The following is an 18,824-nucleotide window of genomic DNA, read 5'->3' as shown; positions in this document are numbered from 1 at the left end:
TCTCAATGTCTTAAAGGATTGCCATGTTATCAGTGAATTAAAGCTGTTGATGTTTCTTCGCAAAATACAAACATGCCAGTATGATCTAATGATCAAGGCTATGAGAAGCAATCAGAATGAAAGCAAAAATCTGTACCTCAATTTTTAAAAACTGAGTTTGGTTTACTTAGCTGATACTATTTTTAACGGCTTTGATTTAGCTCAGTATATAATGTTTTTTTTTGTTTTAGTTTTCCTATTTAGAATAGTCCATTGGTTGGAGGAAAGTTCCTTTTTGAGTGAAGCAATATGTTAAACAGTATCATTATTTCTTTCCCTTAGTGCAATAGAAAATTCCAGTGATGATATTCCCGTATTAAGCTATGAGCAGTCAAAAGCTGACTGTGATGCTGGAGGGAAAAGTGAGGCTATTCCTCAAAGCAAGCCCCCCTCCTATGTTAGCCTACCTGAAGGGTGAGTATTGAATGAGCATCTATTTTCTCTGTTGTGCTGGATCTACAGTATCTAATTGCTTTCATGCTCTGCTTGCTTCTCATTATTCTAAGCACAAGTTCAGTGTTGTAAAAGAAAATATTTATTTGGCTAGGATATTTTTGGCATTCAATATGGTGCATTTAGAGAACTATTTTTCACTTCTAGTCCTCCGGAGAAACCTAGTGATGGTGGGAAAACCTCTTCAAATGGCAAAGAGGAAACACCTGAATCTGAGCTTTCCGAAATTCCAAAGACAATCTTGCCTGAAGCTGATGAACAGAAGCCAGCAATAGAGAGAACTTCTAACGCCTCACAGGACTTGCTGACTGAAGAGCCAGCAGAAGTAAGTACTATTGCTGCCCGACAAAATGACTTGATACTGTTTTCTTTTGTAATGTTTCTCCATTTCCCAGTCTTTGGAGCCGTTCAAATGCTTCAAGTGCTCCTTGCTGTTGTACTTGAAAATATTGTTGTCTAATGTAGAACATCTACAAAGCACTCGAGATATTTAATGGCAGCTGGAAATGTACCCAGAGCTCCCAGAAATTGCTTCAGGACAGTGCGCTTATACTTTTAACAGCTGCATTGGGAAGATGAGCAAAACAGCCAATGCCGGCAATTATGTTCCAGCTTCAACAGTAAAAATTTACCAATATTAAATAAATGAAGGCTGAGTGAAATTAGGTTATAAATTAAAATATTTGATTGAAGAAAAGAATTGTGTTTTTAATGCTTTGCCTTGGAGAGAGTCTGTAATATAGTCAGACTTAGGTAATTAATCTGTGAGCAAACAATAATGAAAAAAATGATTCAAGTTTTCAACTTCTAAGAAACAAAGAGTAGAGGGTAGAGTTTCTGCTTGAGTGCAATCAGTGATTCCAGTGCAAATACAGTCTAAAATTTCAACCTTTTTTGAGAAGTGTTCACCTCTGATCCAAAGTTTCTACTCAAACTTCTTTGCATGTCACCAAAAGCAAAATCTGCTGGGAGCCAGTGGAACCAGGCATCGTTTTAAAACGCCTATCTTAAAAGAAACAAAATTGCTTTAAAAAATATTCTCTGATCGTTTTGGGAGTGGTAACCGGGTGAAGATTGGTTATACAACTGAAAATGGGTGTATCTCTCAAAATAAGCATTTAAATCCATGTCCATTTGACAGCTTCAAGTAACCCTGTTTTAAATTACTGAAAATAACTTAAAAATCTACTAAACCTATTTTCTAGTCGGGTTGAGATACAGTGGTGAGTTTCTTAATACATTAAAATAATAATTTGAATCCTTCCTGTTGAGTGTTTGGGCCCAAGAGCACCACAGTTTCTGGAGCTTTCTTGAATGTCTGCAAACAAGTGCAATGAGTGGGAACTCCCAATGGTAGTGATTCACTTTGGAGGAGTGGCAGGTTTTGTTGGTGAGGCCTACTTCTGTCCAGTGTTTTCAAAACTATTGCATAATTTTGCAAAAACATATATTGCTGTAAATTGAATTTATACTTAAAATTCCTCCATCTTTGGCACTAGTTGAACCAATGTCAAGGGCTTGAGGGGCTGTATGGCCTACTCCTAGTTGGTGCGTACCCCCACCACCTTCACTGTTTGTTGGGGAGGCAGGGTAAGGTTGCAACTTGTGGGAGAGTATTTTGTTCTCTTCAATTAATGGAATTTTTGACTAAACATTACTCCAACCTCAGTATCTTAGTTTCATGAGCCACAGCAGCATTTTGTAAAGAATTGACCATCTAGTGTATGTAGGCTTAGGGGAAGGTGCACTAAAGTACTAAATGCTATTTAATTATCCTACATGGCCAACTACATTTAGCATTCTTGTCTTTGCAACAGTAAATCATATTTACTATCAATATCAAGTATTAACAGCATTTTAAATTCAGGCCTGTATTAACTGAACTATTTTCTTTGGGCTATGTAGGATACTGAAGTTTCAAAAACAGTAGATGCTGGAGACTCCTCTTCTGTGATTCCACCCAAGGATTCAGGAGACATTCCATCATTTGATGAATGGAAAAAGAAAGTTATGGAAGAGGAGAAAGAGAAAAGTAAGCATTGGAAATCTGCTGGTCGTTAAGAAATCTGTTTGAGACTGCCTGAGGAATTAGAAACCTATAAAAGCGCAAGACCAAAAGAGACTGCAGTCCCATCTGTCTAGCCCCACTGCTCAATCACTCACTCAAATATCTATCTGATTCTGTTTTTTTTTTCCACAATATGCACTTCAGTACCCCCAATGCAATTGATTCTACACTTACACCACTTTAAAGTAGTTTCTGCACCTCCCCTTTTCTAACACTTCTCTGGCTTGTTTAACATATAACATCCCACATGGTATAAGTCTTGATTTGTTTGCAGATCCTAGAAAGTGGGAATTACATTGATATTTAAAGATAGGAAACATTGGATTATTTTTGTATTTGTACAATTCTGTACCTTGGTATTTTAATGGTGGGTTTAAATTTTTGAGTCACTGATTTCCTGGCAAATATAGAAATTAAAGAGTCACTGAACTGGACCAAGGGAATGGAAAAGTGACAGTAACTTGGGTTTAGGACTAATACAAGAACAATTTTGGTAATGTAAATTACTTTTTTTCAGGCCAATCATTGCATACCTCTACTGGTGCCCTCCATTCTGCTAAAAAGCTTCAGAAAAACTTCAATAACTATGCCTCCGTAGAGTGTGGAGCCAAAATTCTGTCTGCTAATCCTGAAGCAAAGGTATTCTATTTTCCTTCAAGAGCATTTTTAATTAAAATGAGCATGCTTTCTGCAGGTTGTATGTTATATCCTATTATGCTTCATTTGTTGTGTCACTTTGGCGTGTTTCTGATTCTAAGGGCAGGATCTTCCGGTCCCGTTGAAGTCACTGGACTTTTGGCTGGCTTGTCACGTTTTCCGGCCCCATCCCAGTCACAGCAGGGCCGGAAAATTGTGGACTAAGACTAAAAACATAGACCTCTCTGCATGGTACTGTTCTTGACAGGGGTAGCTATTAACAACTTAAATTTATATAGCTGTTTTTAAGTTTTAAAAAAAAATTCCCAAAGTACTTCCCTGATAAGAATAACGCGCCGAGCAAGAAAAGAAACTTAAAAGGGTGACCAAAACCTGGCTGAACACAAAGCTTGAGACCTCTAAAGGAGAGAGAGGTTGGGAGCTTTTGGGAGAAAATTTGATAGTAGAATCTCTGTTGCTATAAGTGCTGTCGCCAGTGGTGGAATGAAGAGTTGGGGGGGGCCTGTGATCAGGTTACTGGAAACAAAATTTGGGCGGGCAATTTAGGTCTGGAGGAAACTGCAGAGATAGGGTGGGATGAAGAAGAGGTACAGATTAAATACTAGGTTTTTACATTCAATGAGAGTGAACAGTGAGCCAATGTAGATCAATGAGGACCTGGGTGATGGCCAAGCAGGACTTGGCCAGGTTTCGGCTGAGTTGGAATTTATGGAGGAAAGTAGGTCGGCAAGTAGAACTTGCTATCAAAATAAGGGTGGGGCGAATTGCACTGGCAATTATTTCTGGGTAAATGACATAGCAATGTTAGGTGAGGGGCAGATGCATGTGTTAGATGTAAATATCCAGGTGTTTTCTGGTCTGTACCATTAACTTAGCCCCCCCCCCACTGTTGTTTAAGTTTCAATCTGATGCAAGTTGCATTCAAGTCTGATGGTCCACTTGATCCAAATTTAGCGCTAAGTATTGCATTTTCAAGTTACTAAATGGTGGTTCTCAATTTTGACTGTGTGGCATCCACGTCAAATTGATGGTATTCAGTAACATTACTGTTTTGTGTCCTGACATAACTGGATGGCACAGTGGGTTAGCACACTACCTTGACCTTTTTTGGACACTTGGCTTCTAAGGAGTCTAGACTGAAATGTTGGGTGAATGGGTAATAGGTGAAATGGGTTTGTGTAAGTGTTGATCCAGTTTATCACCAATGTTAAGTCTCAGTACTTTCACTGGCAAGGCAATGAAGATGTAGGAAATTAAAAAAGAACGTTACATTGATGGAGAGAAAGATTCCCATTCGAGGTTGGTGGTTAAGATGTGGATTGAGTTGTGTAATTTGCTCTACAATATCGCAAGAACTTTGGGATGTTTTATTACATTAAAGGTGCTATATAAATGCAAGTTGTTATGTTGTAGCTGTTCTGGAAATGTTTATTGATGCCAAAATTGTTCAGCTCCCTAATGCTGCCTCCTGATCATAAACATTCACTAGTTATAAAGAATGGATGATGTGCAAAACTTCAAACCTCTGCCTCCTCTTAGTGCTTTTTGTCATTTTTGTTATTAAAATATCGCTTTAGCAATATGTCAATGGTGAGCATCTGCACTCTGTTATCTACCAGTATAAAAAGTTAGGTACTTACGGTGCTGTTAAAATTTTACCTTGCAGAGCAATTCCGCAATTTTGATGGAAAATATGGACTTGTACATGTTAAACCCATGCAGCGCCAAAATTTGGTAAGTTCAAATTCATGACATATGAAAGGAAGCAACGTGAAGACTCATTAATTTGTAAAAATGCTATGTACTTCGAAATTAAACAGTGCAGGTGTTGACGATGCATTGTTCTGACTTTTTGACACGGGTTATCCACTATTACAGTTGAGCAAAAAAACAACAAAAGAATGGCTCTTGGTTTTTTTAAGTTTTTATTACAGCTGAATTGCATTCTTCTCCACAGGTTTGTAATAGAATTATGTGAACCAATCCAAGTCCGACAGCTTGACATTGCAAACTTTGAGTTATTTTCCTCTACACCAAAGGACTTCCTAGTTTCTATCAGTGACAGGTATGTTTTATTTTAAGTTGGAAATATTATGCAAAAGATATGTAAACTTTGTAATAATCAGCGCTTCGCAGCTGTTGGCCACCAAGATAATGTACATCAGCCTTACTTCTGGATTAATAAAATTCAACTAGAGCCCATTATCTACTGGCACACAATATGTGGCCGATCTGCTACTGTTCATTTTGCCCCTCTACAGAAGTTCAATTTTACCGTTGCCATTTTTTAAGCTGTGGTTAATACTTACTTTTAAATGGTTTTCTAAATGACCCACTCCCATTTTTTTTTTTTGTCCATGTTTATGTGCAGGTATCCCACCAATAAATGGGTTAAGCTTGGAACATTCCATGCTCTGGATGAGAGAACTGTGCAAAGCTTTCCTTTAGATGAGCAAATGTATGCCAAGTATGTCAAGGTGAGAAATACATTTGTCAAAATGGGAGTGGAAAATGTGAATTGCATTTTACTAGTCCTTCAACGTCTACTCTGGCTTAAATTGTTAATTTTTTTTGGTAGTTAATATTTTCTTTTCATGAATTTCTGGCAGTATTGTGACCTGCATTATCTGCTAGATGTGCAAATGGTGTCCATGTTAAGTTTTGCTGTAATGTACTCAAACTGGAAGGCACTGCCTATAGTCCTGAATGTTGCACATAAATATTTGGCTTAAATGGTTGTGTTCACTGCTGTATCATGTGCTACCAGTTCCTGTCATACAAGCACAGTGCACCCAGAAGGAACCCCAGTATAATCATACTTGTGACTGGTTTTGACTAAATATAGGAATACTTGGTTTAAAAAGAACCTTAGCTGATCTTGGGGAATCTGGCAAGTTTGCGTTGCTGTTGAAGCCTCTGGGAACTTTCAACATGAACCATTCCTCTTGAAAGGCACTGTAAAAGCAGCTTAGATTTTATTCAATTTTGTAGGACTGCTCAGTCCATATTCTTAGTCATTTACATTAGTGCTTAGAGACTAAAATTTTGAAGTAACTTTATGCCAAAATTACCTAGGATTTACAGCCCTAAACTCCAGACTATGTTGGAGAGACTTGCACACATCAGGCAAGTCAGAGACCTTTAAATGGTCAGTGAAGAATGATTGAGATTAGAGATTAAATGTAACCAGCACAATGCATGCAAATTTATAAATTGAACATTTTCAATGGAAGCTATTGTCTGGAGGCTATTGAAGCTAAAATTTCAAATGCTGATTGACCTATTTAAAAGCGCATTTTAAACTACAGACATACCACCAGAGGGAGCTGTACAGCAAACTAATCGCCTTAGTTTGTTCATTAAAAGCATTACATTTCTCGGACAGCATTTGTATATCAATCAAAGCAATAGCAATTTTCCTCAAGATGGAAAATTATCATTGGATTGTTTTCAAAACTACCAACAAAACTTAAAATTTTACTTGGGGAAGTCAGTAGGCTATAATTCATGGTTTGATTGAAGATTCTTGTATCATGACTGGCTTAATTTGTTTCATTAAAATATGGAATATCATAAATATATTTTGTAAAACCAAGCTCTCTTATGATTGCATTTTGATGGCAGCAATCATGAATCGATTTATTTATAATTTTTTATTGCCTTCCCTGAAGTGCAGACTTCTGAGCATTTATGATAGTCTTTGCTTAACCAAAAGATGTACTTTTTGTACAACTAGACTAGTACTTTGCTTGTTCCCCTCCCCCCCCACCCCCTCCATGAAATGGGGCACTCCAATATCATACACTGATTTCCTTGTCAACTCAGCAAGACTGCCTTGGTGAACAGACAGGAGGCTTGAGTGTTAATTGATTTGGATTTGCGATCTGCTGGGTTGGAGCCTCTATTGCGGTTGTATTGGCTCAAAAATGATCTCGCAGCACAAAGACTTCTTTTATAGGTGAAAGCAAATACTTTCAGGTACTGTGCTGTCACTTCGTAAATGGCTGGAGATCTTTTGAAATTACTGAAACATTGCTGATTTAAGATCAATTGGAAATTAGTATGATGTAGTATATGCAAGGCTTGAGACATTCTGTAATCCTTAAAATGAGCAGAATTGCGGTTTCACAAATCTTCAAAATATTCCACAGAACTGCTTTTAAATGTTTCAGTAATTTCACTGTTCCAGTTTTCTAAATATCCGGATAAAGATTTTGTCGCTTATTTTGACATTTCTTTCGGGCCATTCTTTAGAGCACAATATTTGGAGGTAGCCTTTACCTTGGAAAAATTTGAGAATAATCGTACTGTGTGAGCTTGTAGCATGTAGTGATCTATCTTGACTGTTACTACTCTTACTGACATCTTTTTCTCCCTTTCTCTTGCTTCAGATGTTCATCAAATACATAAAGGTTAGCATTATTAGAAGTTAAACACTGGATTGGGAAGTTCTTTTTCGGAGGCACTGCAAACATGCATGAAGCCCAACATTGCATGCCTTTTATTAATAAGTAATGCGCATTGGCAAAACCAACTTGTTCGAATAAATGTCTTTTTAATCCCAACACTGCTGCAAGTGGGGACTTTTATATTATTGCACTGTTCCTGTCACTGAATATTAATTTATTGTCATCATACCCTACAAGCACTTCATGAAGTTTGGTGAAAATCTAATAAATCTAAATTTTCAATGAATTAGTTAAGCTCCCAGTCAGAGTGAAACCTGCAAGTTACCACTAATATTCCCCATACAGTAACTGAAGCTTTAGCACAGAGCCTTGTGTGCTTGGCGTGTGAAGTACTGATTTGTGTTTAAACGACTAATAAATTTTAGTGATACTTGATGTTTCCACCACTGTTATGAGGTGGAAGTTAATACATTTTATTTCTATGGATTCTACCAAAACTTGTTTCCAATTAAAATAAATGATAATTGGCTTCACTTTAATGTACAATTCAAGACTATCCATTTTTAAAAAAAACGAAGTGAAGTGAAAATAGTCAGTAGCTTCATTGTGTCAGGCAGCTGCTGCCTGACTCAGTGACTGTCCTGACTTGCTGATTTTTGCATTAAAAATGAGTGAAAGTGAGTACTGTAGCCCCTGGCAATTTATCATTGAGTGTATCAATAAAAAGCTAAATTGTCACAGCTGGTTCAATTTTAAGCCTTTAAAAAAGTGAAGTTTATTCTTTTGTCCGTTGTTTTCTGTTAAAAATGTATAAACAATCCTATTAACTGTTTTAAGTACCATGTGTATCTAAATATGGAGCATTGTTTCAGTACCTACTGGATTTTCATCAAACTTGAGCCCCTTATGGTCATCAGCTTTTAAGTTCCTTTTAAAAACCATCCTGAGAACCAGTAAGGTACCTGGTTATAATTTGCTAATATTCAGGAACATTATTTGCAACCATATAACTTCAACAATGTTTCTGTGCTCCTCTTGACAATTTTTGTTTTGGGAAGCTTGTTTTTGAAAGGAACCATGTGAACATATTTCTCAAACTCTTAATTTAAACATGTTCAAGTTAAGAATTCAATGAGCCATTTGATAAATGACTTGAACTCATCAGGCTGCAATCTCTCAAATCAGTGCATGTGGAATCTTGCTATTTCTGAAATACCATGCAAAATAAAACCTAAATCATGCTAAGCGCCTAAGAATTGTTTGCAATTGTGCCCTGATTTCCAAAGTATAGAAAATTTTCACTTTTAATTGGTTGAGTTATTTTAGTACTGTAAATAAATCGTATAGTTCTAATCGCAATTGAATAAATCCTTGCCATGGCTCATAAACCCAAGTCTTACAGCTTCCAATGTGTTGGCTTTGATTTTTTTTCTTTTGAGGGTTTCTTGCTTTTGTTGCATTTGTGTGTAGTGAATATTTGAGATCGGTAGCAAAGTCCTTTGTGCCCCATAGACGGATATGCATTTTCTAAACTTCCCTCCATTTCTAAGCAGTTGTGGATCTCCTTGTTTGACTTCATAGGTAAATATGCAAAAAAAAATCTCACTGTCCTTTTCTGAGTAAGAGCATGTAGCATAATAAAGTTACACTTGCCAGGAGATGCTTTTTCATCTATTAAATAAGCTTGTTTTTGAAAGGAACCATGTGAACACATTTCTCAAACTCTTATTTTAAACATGTTCAAGTTATAAATTCATTACATTGCAAGTTGTAAGACTGGTTTATTGCAAATGTTTACCTCCTGCAGTTGTTTCCTACATTTTGTTTTTTACAAATTGCACTTGAAAGTGTAACATGCTAACATTTTCCTATTTTTCCAATATCATTCCATATACTTCGCTCTTAGTTCTGAATTGTTTTCTTTGTGAATGATTTCCAAAAATTTTACCACCCACATTTTTCTCCTAACTCATAGTTGATTGTTGTCTTATGTTAATTCAGTATGTGCTTTTTTTGTAGGTGGAATTAGTATCGCACTTTGGGTCAGAACATTTTTGTCCCCTTAGCCTCATAAGGTAAGACTATAGTTGCAATTCACTGACTGCATGAACCAGTGTTAACATTTTTAAAAAAAAAGCCACTTTTCCAACCTGTGTCTTTCCCAAAGATCAATCCCTGGAATGTTATAACTGTATGAAAGAGAGGTTAGCATCTGGTTTCATCTTCATTGTTGGCAGCTGCCAAATAGAAGACACTTCAATCGCTTAGAAAGAACATTAAAGCTTGACCAAAATGCAGTATTTTTGTTTGCTTAGAATTAGTTTGGTAACTTCTTGCTTGAAAAATACCTAGTTAACAATGCATAAAGAGTTTAGCTAGCAGCAAAATCAAAGAAACAAAGCACGTCCAAGCCAAGTATGCTAGATATGTTGAGAGTTATTCAAACTGTAGGCTTGAAGGGTGATTCTAAGTCGCTTTTCAACTAGCAGATTGTTTCATGTATAACTGTCAATTCTTTTGACTCAAAATTCAAAGTGTCAGCTATGAAAACCCAAGGAAGCCAAGCAGATTTGATTTGGGATAGGGTTTGCTGCTTTTTATCCAAGGCATATTATTGAAAGCTTACCTAGATCTCAAGGTTCGGATAGAAGCACTTGAAGGATGTAAACTTGACATTTATCCTTGATGATTCTCAAGGGTACAAAAGCCAAAAGAGTTGGAGGAGAAAAAAGCTAAAACTGTAGCAATACACAATTTTAAAAAATTCATGTTTTACTTCGGTTCGTTCACTTGCTTTATGGAAATTGGGTTAACCCTGCTTCCTTGCTTCCTTCCCTTGCAAGTAATTTTATTTTCTTTATTCTTTCATGTGATGTGGGCATCGCTGGCAAGGCCAGCATTTGTTGCCCATCCCTAATTGCCCTTGAACTGAGTGACTTGCTAGGCCATTTCAGGGGGCAGTTAAGAGTCAACCACTTTGCAGTGGGTCTGGAGCCACATTGGCCAGACCTGGTAAAGATGGCAGATTTCCTTCTTTAAAGGACATTCGTGAACCAGATGAGATTTTACAACAATCAGTAGTTTCATGGACACCATTAGCGAGACTAGCTTTATATTCCAGATTTATAAACTGAATTCCAATTCTGCCAGCTGCCGTGGTGGGATTTGAACCCATGTCCCCAGAGCATGAGCCTGGGTCTCTGGATCACTAGTCTAGTGACATTACCACTACACCATCAAGAGAGAGCGAGAAAGAATACACATACCACCTGGCAGGCCAATAATAGAATCTGCATGACTAATCAGTGAATTTTAAAAGAGGGTAAGGGTGGCTTATTGTTAGATGTTCTCTAATATTTTTGCAATAGAAATAATGACAGACAATTTTGTGCAGGGTGTTTGGTACCAGCATGGTGGAGGAATATGAAGAAATTGCTGAATCGCAGTACAATACAGAACGCGTAGAATACCTTGATGAAGATTATGGTATGGATTTTTTAATGGTATTTTTTATCTCCATGGTGACTTGCTGTTGGTTATTTTCAGTTGGGAGGCGTCAAGGGAAAGCAGTTCTTTATTCCATGATAACTACCAATATAATGTCTTAATTGTATGATGGTCACTAGTTTTCATGGGCTGAAATTGCACTGCTTGGCTTTTTCCTCTGTTTCTCCATAATCTGAAACAGTCCCATTGCTGTGAGTTGCTTTACCCACAGGTCTGGTTAAGGACCTCTTCAACCTTTATCATTTCAATTTGCCTGCATGTCTGCTAAGTGTTACATAAGCTTGAGTAGACTGGCCACTGTAGTATTGGACTGAGAATTTGTAAGCTAGATATGCATGAAATAATTAGGGCTTCACAATCAAATAAAACAGATGGCTAAAATTGCCAGTGTTTAATCATGTTTTATGTACTTTGAACTGGCAAATAGCTGCAGGCGCTTGTTCAATTCCATGTGGAGACATTTCATAACATTAAGAAATAATTCTTCAATGTGGAAAATCTTCAGGTTGAGCAAGGATTACATAGAAATACATAGAACACAGCACAGAAATGGTCCAGATGGTCCAACAGCCTATGCTGGTATACATATTCCACACAAGTCTCTCTTCATTCTATCTAACTTGTCTCAGCTTTTCAGTGTGTCTTTATATTTCGCAACTACATTTCTGCTTTTCTTTTGAAAGCATCTAAGCTATTTCTAGCATCCAAGGATGGGTGAACTCTCTGCAACTATCATGTGTTGCTTTCCATAACTCAGTAAAATTACTTTCAATTTTGTCATCTTTTTCCAACTAGATGTATTCATTAAATGTTCGACGTGAGAATAGATGATTCAGGTATTTTGTGACTGATTTTGAGAACTTGCTGTGCGTATTACATCCTATCTAACAGCTTATTTTCAAGTTTTGCTACTTCGTTGAAATCTTTAAGCATAGCAAAAGAGATCGTCACCTGAAGGAAGCATGCTAAAATTATTGAAAGTTGAACATATTTTGGGAATGGAATGAGAAGTGCGAGGAAAAAGTACTTGATGAAAAGCAATGTTAGGCAGCAACAGGACATTGTAATTAAAATAAGAATGTCTGACTTTCATTCCTACCTTGCTATTTTCATTTAGATTTTGTTCACCTATTTCCCTCTGTCCCCTCCCTTAACCAAGATTTGCAACTTTTGGTTAATGGGATACAGCAGTAAGTGAAGGCACGGGGTATCTATTGGTTGGAGAGGGTGAATTTGTCTTTTTTTTTCTCTTGATCAGACTTTGGCCACAAAGGCAAAGATACAAACCTCTGACTGCTTTTCCATATTCTCAGCTACAGGCCATGTGCAATTAGGCAGTTAAAGTGGGCAGCAAAATCTTGGTTTGGGGTATGCTGGAGTATCAACATGTCAGATGAATTGATGTGGTGCAGTTTGTTCTCAAACCAGAGTTTCGATTTCAGCAGTATAGGGAAGTGCCAGAAGATGCCTGCCTGCTTGCCGTACCTCCCATAAGATAAGACACAACTGAAAGGAGGTTCATTTTTGCTGCATTTACTCTTCATCTACTGGCGGGTTTGAATTGACTGAGATCCTATAATTTCTTGGTTGCATTTGGCTTCTGCTCTGGGAGAAAAATGAAGGCAATTTACCATATATTTAATAAAACAAATAGAAACAAGAAAAAAATCAAATCTCATTATCCACTTATATTTGAAAAACCCATTTGATGTGCAATGCAGCTAAAATATTTTGGTAGTTTTTTTCCCCCCACTGATGGTTCTTGGCATCAGGTTTTATCCAACTGCTTCCATTGGCCTTTCCCTCATGCCTTCTCCATCCACATTTTTTAACTTAAGTTCTATTGTCCACTTCATAGTTTGTGTCACCCTCTTTCATCATAAATCTAAATTTGAATTAAAATAGATGGTTTCTTGCTGCTAATAGATATCAATAAGCAATTGGAGATTTACTTATAATAGGCAAGGATATGTTAAACCTTAAAAGAAAACTTGAAACTTAATGCCCTCTTAAATGAATATTCACTGAACACAAGTCGTCTGACAGAGTAGGCCAGTCCTACAATTAAAGATTATAGACATTAAGCCGCTTGATTCATGTTCGATTTCAGCCAACAGTTAGACATTATTTCATTTCAAGAAAGAATAGACTTTCATTTATATATGCTTTTTGTAACTCCAAAGCACTTAGGCAGTTAAGTCACTGTTGTAATGAGGTGAAACATGGCAATTGATTTGCACACAACTATGACCCACTAACAGTAATGAGATAATGGTTATATGTTGGTTCAGGGATAAATATTGTCCAGAGCAGAGGGGTCTCCCCTGTTTTGGTTTCTCATGGGACCTTTTGCATCCTACTGAAAGTAACTCAGCCATTAGTTTAAGGTCTTATTTGAAAGACAAGACCTGCAGCAGTACAGCACTGATGGAGTGCTGCATTGAAGTGAGCTACCAAAGAGCCAAGAATGACACAATTTAGTTAAGACGTAAACTAGCAATAACTGAAGAAATGTGGCATTGAATTTTATTCTACAGCTAAGCCCTAAGAATCCATGTATGTTGAGAGAAGCCCCAAATGCCTTAAATTGTAAAGTCTTGGGTCACCATAACCAGAAACAAAATCAGTGATTATTCATTTGTAATAGAAAAGGAAAGAAATGTATGTTCGAGGAAAGTATTGTGTGCCAGAGTTACAGCACTGATTTTTTTATAAGCAGGTGATGAGCTTGCTAAAGAGGGCATATGGGTATAGAAAGTGAGTTCCTTCTTCTTTGCTTTTTTGTTACAATTGCAATGTGATAATATATTGTACCACCTTCTTTCAAATAAACGCCTGTATGTAAAGTTATAGTGATGCAAAACTTAAACACAGGATTTTAATCTGGACTGTTGACTTGCTTGAATGCATTGTTTTTGTGTTCTATAAAGCACCACACATCCAAGTTACTTTTTATTATGACTTGTGGAAGCTAAAAATAAATATTTCTAGAAATATAGTAATTTTCTTCCCTTGCATTCACTCCTGCATCATTTTCGAAACAACACTTTTTGTATGGTGAGGCTCAGTTGCCTAATGGCTGTCTTGCTCAGTTAAGACTCTTTAATTTAGGTAAAGATCCAAGGATGGTGCAGGTGGAAAATTGGGCTAAGGGCTTTGGTGGTGAGTGGGAATAAAGATACTAGCTCGACAAGCAGTCTTTCAAAAATAAAATGTTATATATCTGTGCACAACAATTGCCTGCTTGAGCTCTTAGTCACTATAGACATCTTGTGTTGACAATTGGTTCTCATTTAGGTACTGAGCTAACTACCAATTATGATTTGAACAGTGGGCTCAAAGTACCTCTCAGAAATTGTTGACATTGTATGAATGCTGTTTTTTGGGCAGCTAAAATGCTATGCAAGTACTACTTTATTCTTCAAGTGAGGTCTTCCATGCAGACTACAAGATGTAGGATGATAGATTAAAGCTGAATTTAAGAGGAATGCTAACATTGAGAAAGATATGGACAATTATGTTTTGTAATTGGATCTAGTCTAGCACACTTAAGTTTTAGCCCTTACAAGGGGTATAGTGACAATCCATTACCTTGAATACCTATTTAACTATAATACTAGGGATATAGTGATTAAAACAAAACTAGAATTTAATAAATTAACAATGTCACCAAATGCAAATGTGACAGAATTCTATGAAAGGCCATCGACCTAGAATGTTAACAGTTTCTCTCTCCACAGGTGCTACCTAACCTGGGTATTTCCAACATTTTCTGTTTATTTCACATTTCCGCCTTCAGCAGTATTTTGCTTTTGTCTGACAGAGTAGCCTTTGGGCTGCTTTGTCCACTTAGACCACAACAACTACCCATGCAGAGCTCATTACTTTGAGGTGAATGATCCACTGCCTGGGAAATTGTAGAAGGCAGTGGGATTAAGTAACGTGCTTTGCAAGTCACTACTTACTAATGGGGCTTTGATAAGATGGGGAAATTAGCTTATTCAAACAGTAGCTTGATCTTGATTCAAAAAAGCTGCAGTTTTATTTTTGTTTCCTGTTTGTGCTTGGATTTTGGCAGTGTGCGATTGCACTTCTTCCAGAGATTCAGAATTGAGTCTGGGCTCATGAAAAGCAAAACTGCCTAAACATTTGCTTCTAAAAGTGCAGAATGGCTTTATATGTGTATTGCATTATTTCTACTGTGTGGAGATCTTAATCAAAAATCCTGGAGCAATTTTGACAGCTGCTTTCTTCAACTTTAGCAGCTTATGCACTCAATGCTATCTAATGTTTGCATGTAGCTGTTGTGAAAATGTTTGTATTGTCATTGCTATCAAACAGATTACCCACTGGATTATGGTACTCGAGAAGAAAAATCCTCAAAAAATCTACTGGGTTCAGCCACAAGTGAGTTTTTAATCAAATTTTACTTCCCCATTTTGAGCTGTCACACAGTAAAGGGTGAATTTCAAAAACTTTGACTGCAAATCTGTAACTTTGTGTTCCAGCCTTTAAAATACTCCCTTCCCACACCCTCCACCCAGTACCCTGAAATTAAAAGTTCCTTCCTTCTCCCGTCTTCTCACCTCTTCCTAGATTATCACTTTGCTCAGCCTTCCACTTTGTATGTTTACTAAGTTATAGGGTTGGAAGCTGATTGGTGAATATAATGTTATCTGACCAGTGTAACATTTGGTCCCCATTTCTCATTCCAGGTCTGAGTAATTTTCCAGGTGTGGGGGGAAAAATTAGCATTTTGAGAGAATGAAAAGGGGGAGAAAATGGTCAGTTTCATATGGTTAATCTGTTCTATCCAGCTGGGCTTGCAAGTTGGTTCAAAATGTGTTATATGGTCAGGTTTGTATAATGGATCGAATTGGGAAATGCCCAAGTTCTCTCAGGAGTAATGTTGGATCAAGAACACTGGGGGGGGTGGGGGGGGAGGGAAATGCTCTGCCTTGGGGTCAAAGTAATTTTTGAGATCACCCTTGAGTAGACATCGTCATATAGTGCCATACTGTTCCTTCTTCTGGGATCAGTTATCAAATTATTAGCATTAAAACACAAGTCATTGTTTTCAAACACATATTAAATCCATTGCCTTTCTAGAAGGAGAGATTTATTTTGCAAAGCTATTAATATGTATGTATTTGTCACATCACACTTAACCACTAACTAGTTATTGGATGACTTTGTAAATAGGCTGCCAAGTTATCATAAACTGGATTCATTTTGAAAGTGAATGTTTTGGAGCTATTTAGATGTCTGATTATTGACAGACATCTGCAGGAGCTGAAGTATTGCGTCAATAGTGCAATACTACCTTTTGGGTTTTAACCAAATTTGACAGATAATTCCCGTTCTTGGTTTTAAAAATTTATAGCCCAAAACATGTTTAAAGAATTTTTATTTGAACGCAATGGTGGATGTGTATATCAATACTTTATGTAGCAATATGGGCTTTGTTTTAATTTTAACCAACTTATGAAGCCAGAGCAAAAAATCATTCCTTTTGTGGTTTGTATATGTTACCACAAGATTGGTCAAAGGTGCGTCAAAGTTCTACTCAGCATCATTGTATTGCCTTGTACTTTAAATGAGCGAAACTGGAGTCCTGCTTTGTACACTTATCTTAGTTTCTTCTTTTTAAATTCGCATAATCATATTATTGACTTCTACTTGTTTTTGTACTTCAAATTTCTACTAACCTTGTTAAGAGCAATTTTATCAGACATTGATTTCTTAAATGCCAGACAAACTGGATACTACCTAAATGTATTTATGGTTCCGTAATCCGTAAGAGTATTTGCTACTTGTGTCCAATAAGTTGAACTTCATATATATCATAGTTTGGAAATATCAATGAAATCACATCTACACTTTTGCTGGGAGTAATTTTTTTTGGCTCAACAAGCTTATCCAGCAAGTGGCTGAACAACACATACCACAAAAACCCCAATTTTGACCCCAGGTTCTGCAGAGTTAGCTGATGCTGGCTTGGGACTGGTGAGGATGTTGGAATTGGCCATAGCACCCCTGATTTAGAAATGGAAATTAACCATAGCTCTTGCACCTGATCGCTGCCCTTATCAAAAGTGTGGATCAGATGAATACAGTATCCGATTTGCCTTTGATGCACCCTGTGGTCACAGCACATTGGTGCTTTTTGGTTCTAAACTTAGGTAGCAGCATGACCCATGCCCGTGGAACTGGAGCCCAACAGATATTCAACATCTTTGGCAGAGCAGAGAGCAAATAAGTAAGGGAATTGGGGGGGAGTTGAACTGTGATGCCAGCAATGCTGTGAAACAGCAGATAACAAAGACTAAGGGTTGGCTCTCACCACTGCCCCCCCGCCACACACACACACACACATACACACACACAACAAAAGTAAATAACTCATCCCACCAGCTCAGGAAAAAAATATTTGTAACATAATCAATTTGTCCTTGTTAACAACTGTTTCATAGCATTGCTGGCATCACAGTTTAACTTAATTGTCTAATATGCGCTACAAATGTCTCAAATCCCATTTCCTTGGAGTCAGTAGGTTAGCTTTCTCCTGTCAATGAAATCTCCTGTTGGTTTTTGTCATGTTGCATGATTTGCAGCTAAAACATTAGCATTTTACTTGATCAGTCATGAAAACTAATGACTAATGACAGCAGCACTGATGTGACAATGATGAGACCTGATAGAGTTAATCAGTTGAAATGCTGCACCATGTGCGAATGCCCTATGGAATGGTGATCAGGGCATATGCAACAACATTATAAATATGAAAATGGTCATTGTGTGACTCATTCCTGAGAGAAATAAAGGCTATTATTGTGTGTTGAACTTATGCATTCAGCAGACTGGTGCACATTTCACAATTTACATGGTTTCTGTGAAATTAAGAATTGTACAGTGAACCCTCCTTTTAGCATCAACACTCGCAGGCTTTAACCAAACCCAAGTAGTTTGGCTTTGCTTTTGGATATCAAATTTATTTCTAAAGGTAGCTGTCTGTTTTTGGATTCTGCATATAATTGCAAACTTGGCCTCTAAAATATTTTGCCAAAAACTGATGTCAAAAATTCTTTCACTGCTATTGAGGAAGAGTTTGCATGTTTTTTAAAAAAAAAAGCCCCAAAGAAAAATTATATTAAAGCATGCTTGTATTTGCACAGAAGTTGCATCTGTTAATGCTGTCACACTTACACATTTTCTCTCTGCCCCATGCATTTTGATTTGATGGGCATTTTGATTTGAATGCTTTCCTCACTTGCTAAGAACGCATTTTATGGCAAGAACTTGTGCAAAAATGGGTACATCGATAAAATAGTATTGTTTCTCATTTAATGCTGATAGGTTGTTGTATTTATTTTTACAGTGCAGAAGGAGGCCATTTGGCCCATCAAGCCTGCATTGGCTCTCTGAAAGAGCTTTTCACCGAGTCCCACTCCCCTGCCTTATCCCTGTAACCTTGCACATTCTTTTTTTTCAGGTAGCAATCCAATTCCCTTTTGAATACCTTGATCGAACCTGCCACCACTACCCTTTCAAGAGATTTGTTCCAGACTCCAACCACCCCCTGGGTGAAAAAAATTTTCCTCACACTACATTACTCCTTTTGCCAATTAGTTGGAGTCTGTGCCCTCTAGTCCTTGATGTTCTCTTGAGTGGGAACAGTTTCTCACTATTTA

At 37.2% G+C, this 18,824-nt stretch overlaps 1 protein-coding gene across 2 annotated transcripts in view; it reads left to right on the top strand.

The window, feature by feature from the left end:
• Positions 1-18,824, top strand: part of suco (SUN domain containing ossification factor) — a 73,698-nt gene that overhangs the window by 35,910 nt on the left and 18,964 nt on the right. Inside the window, exons 5-15 of one of the 2 annotated variants that reach the window (XM_078561572.1) lie at positions 322-453; positions 640-817; positions 2,398-2,524; positions 3,078-3,199; positions 4,884-4,951; positions 5,175-5,282; positions 5,589-5,694; positions 7,609-7,629; positions 9,646-9,701; positions 11,021-11,112; positions 15,475-15,540. In XM_078561572.1, coding sequence (XP_078417698.1) covers positions 322-453; positions 640-817; positions 2,398-2,524; positions 3,078-3,199; positions 4,884-4,951; positions 5,175-5,282; positions 5,589-5,694; positions 7,609-7,629; positions 9,646-9,701; positions 11,021-11,112; positions 15,475-15,540 — 1,076 coding nt within the window. The remainder of the gene's footprint in view (positions 1-321; positions 454-639; positions 818-2,397; positions 2,525-3,077; positions 3,200-4,883; positions 4,952-5,174; positions 5,283-5,588; positions 5,695-7,608; positions 7,630-9,645; positions 9,702-11,020; positions 11,113-15,474; positions 15,541-18,824) is intronic. The other variant, XM_078561573.1, reaches the window with a different exon arrangement.

This window comes from Cetorhinus maximus, chromosome 17 (genome assembly GCF_964194155.1).
Source record: "Cetorhinus maximus chromosome 17, sCetMax3.hap1.1, whole genome shotgun sequence".
Taxonomy (NCBI): Eukaryota; Metazoa; Chordata; class Chondrichthyes; order Lamniformes; family Cetorhinidae; genus Cetorhinus; species Cetorhinus maximus.
The sequence above is the reverse complement of the archived record's forward strand: the minus strand, read 5'-3'. Positions and strand labels throughout refer to the sequence as shown.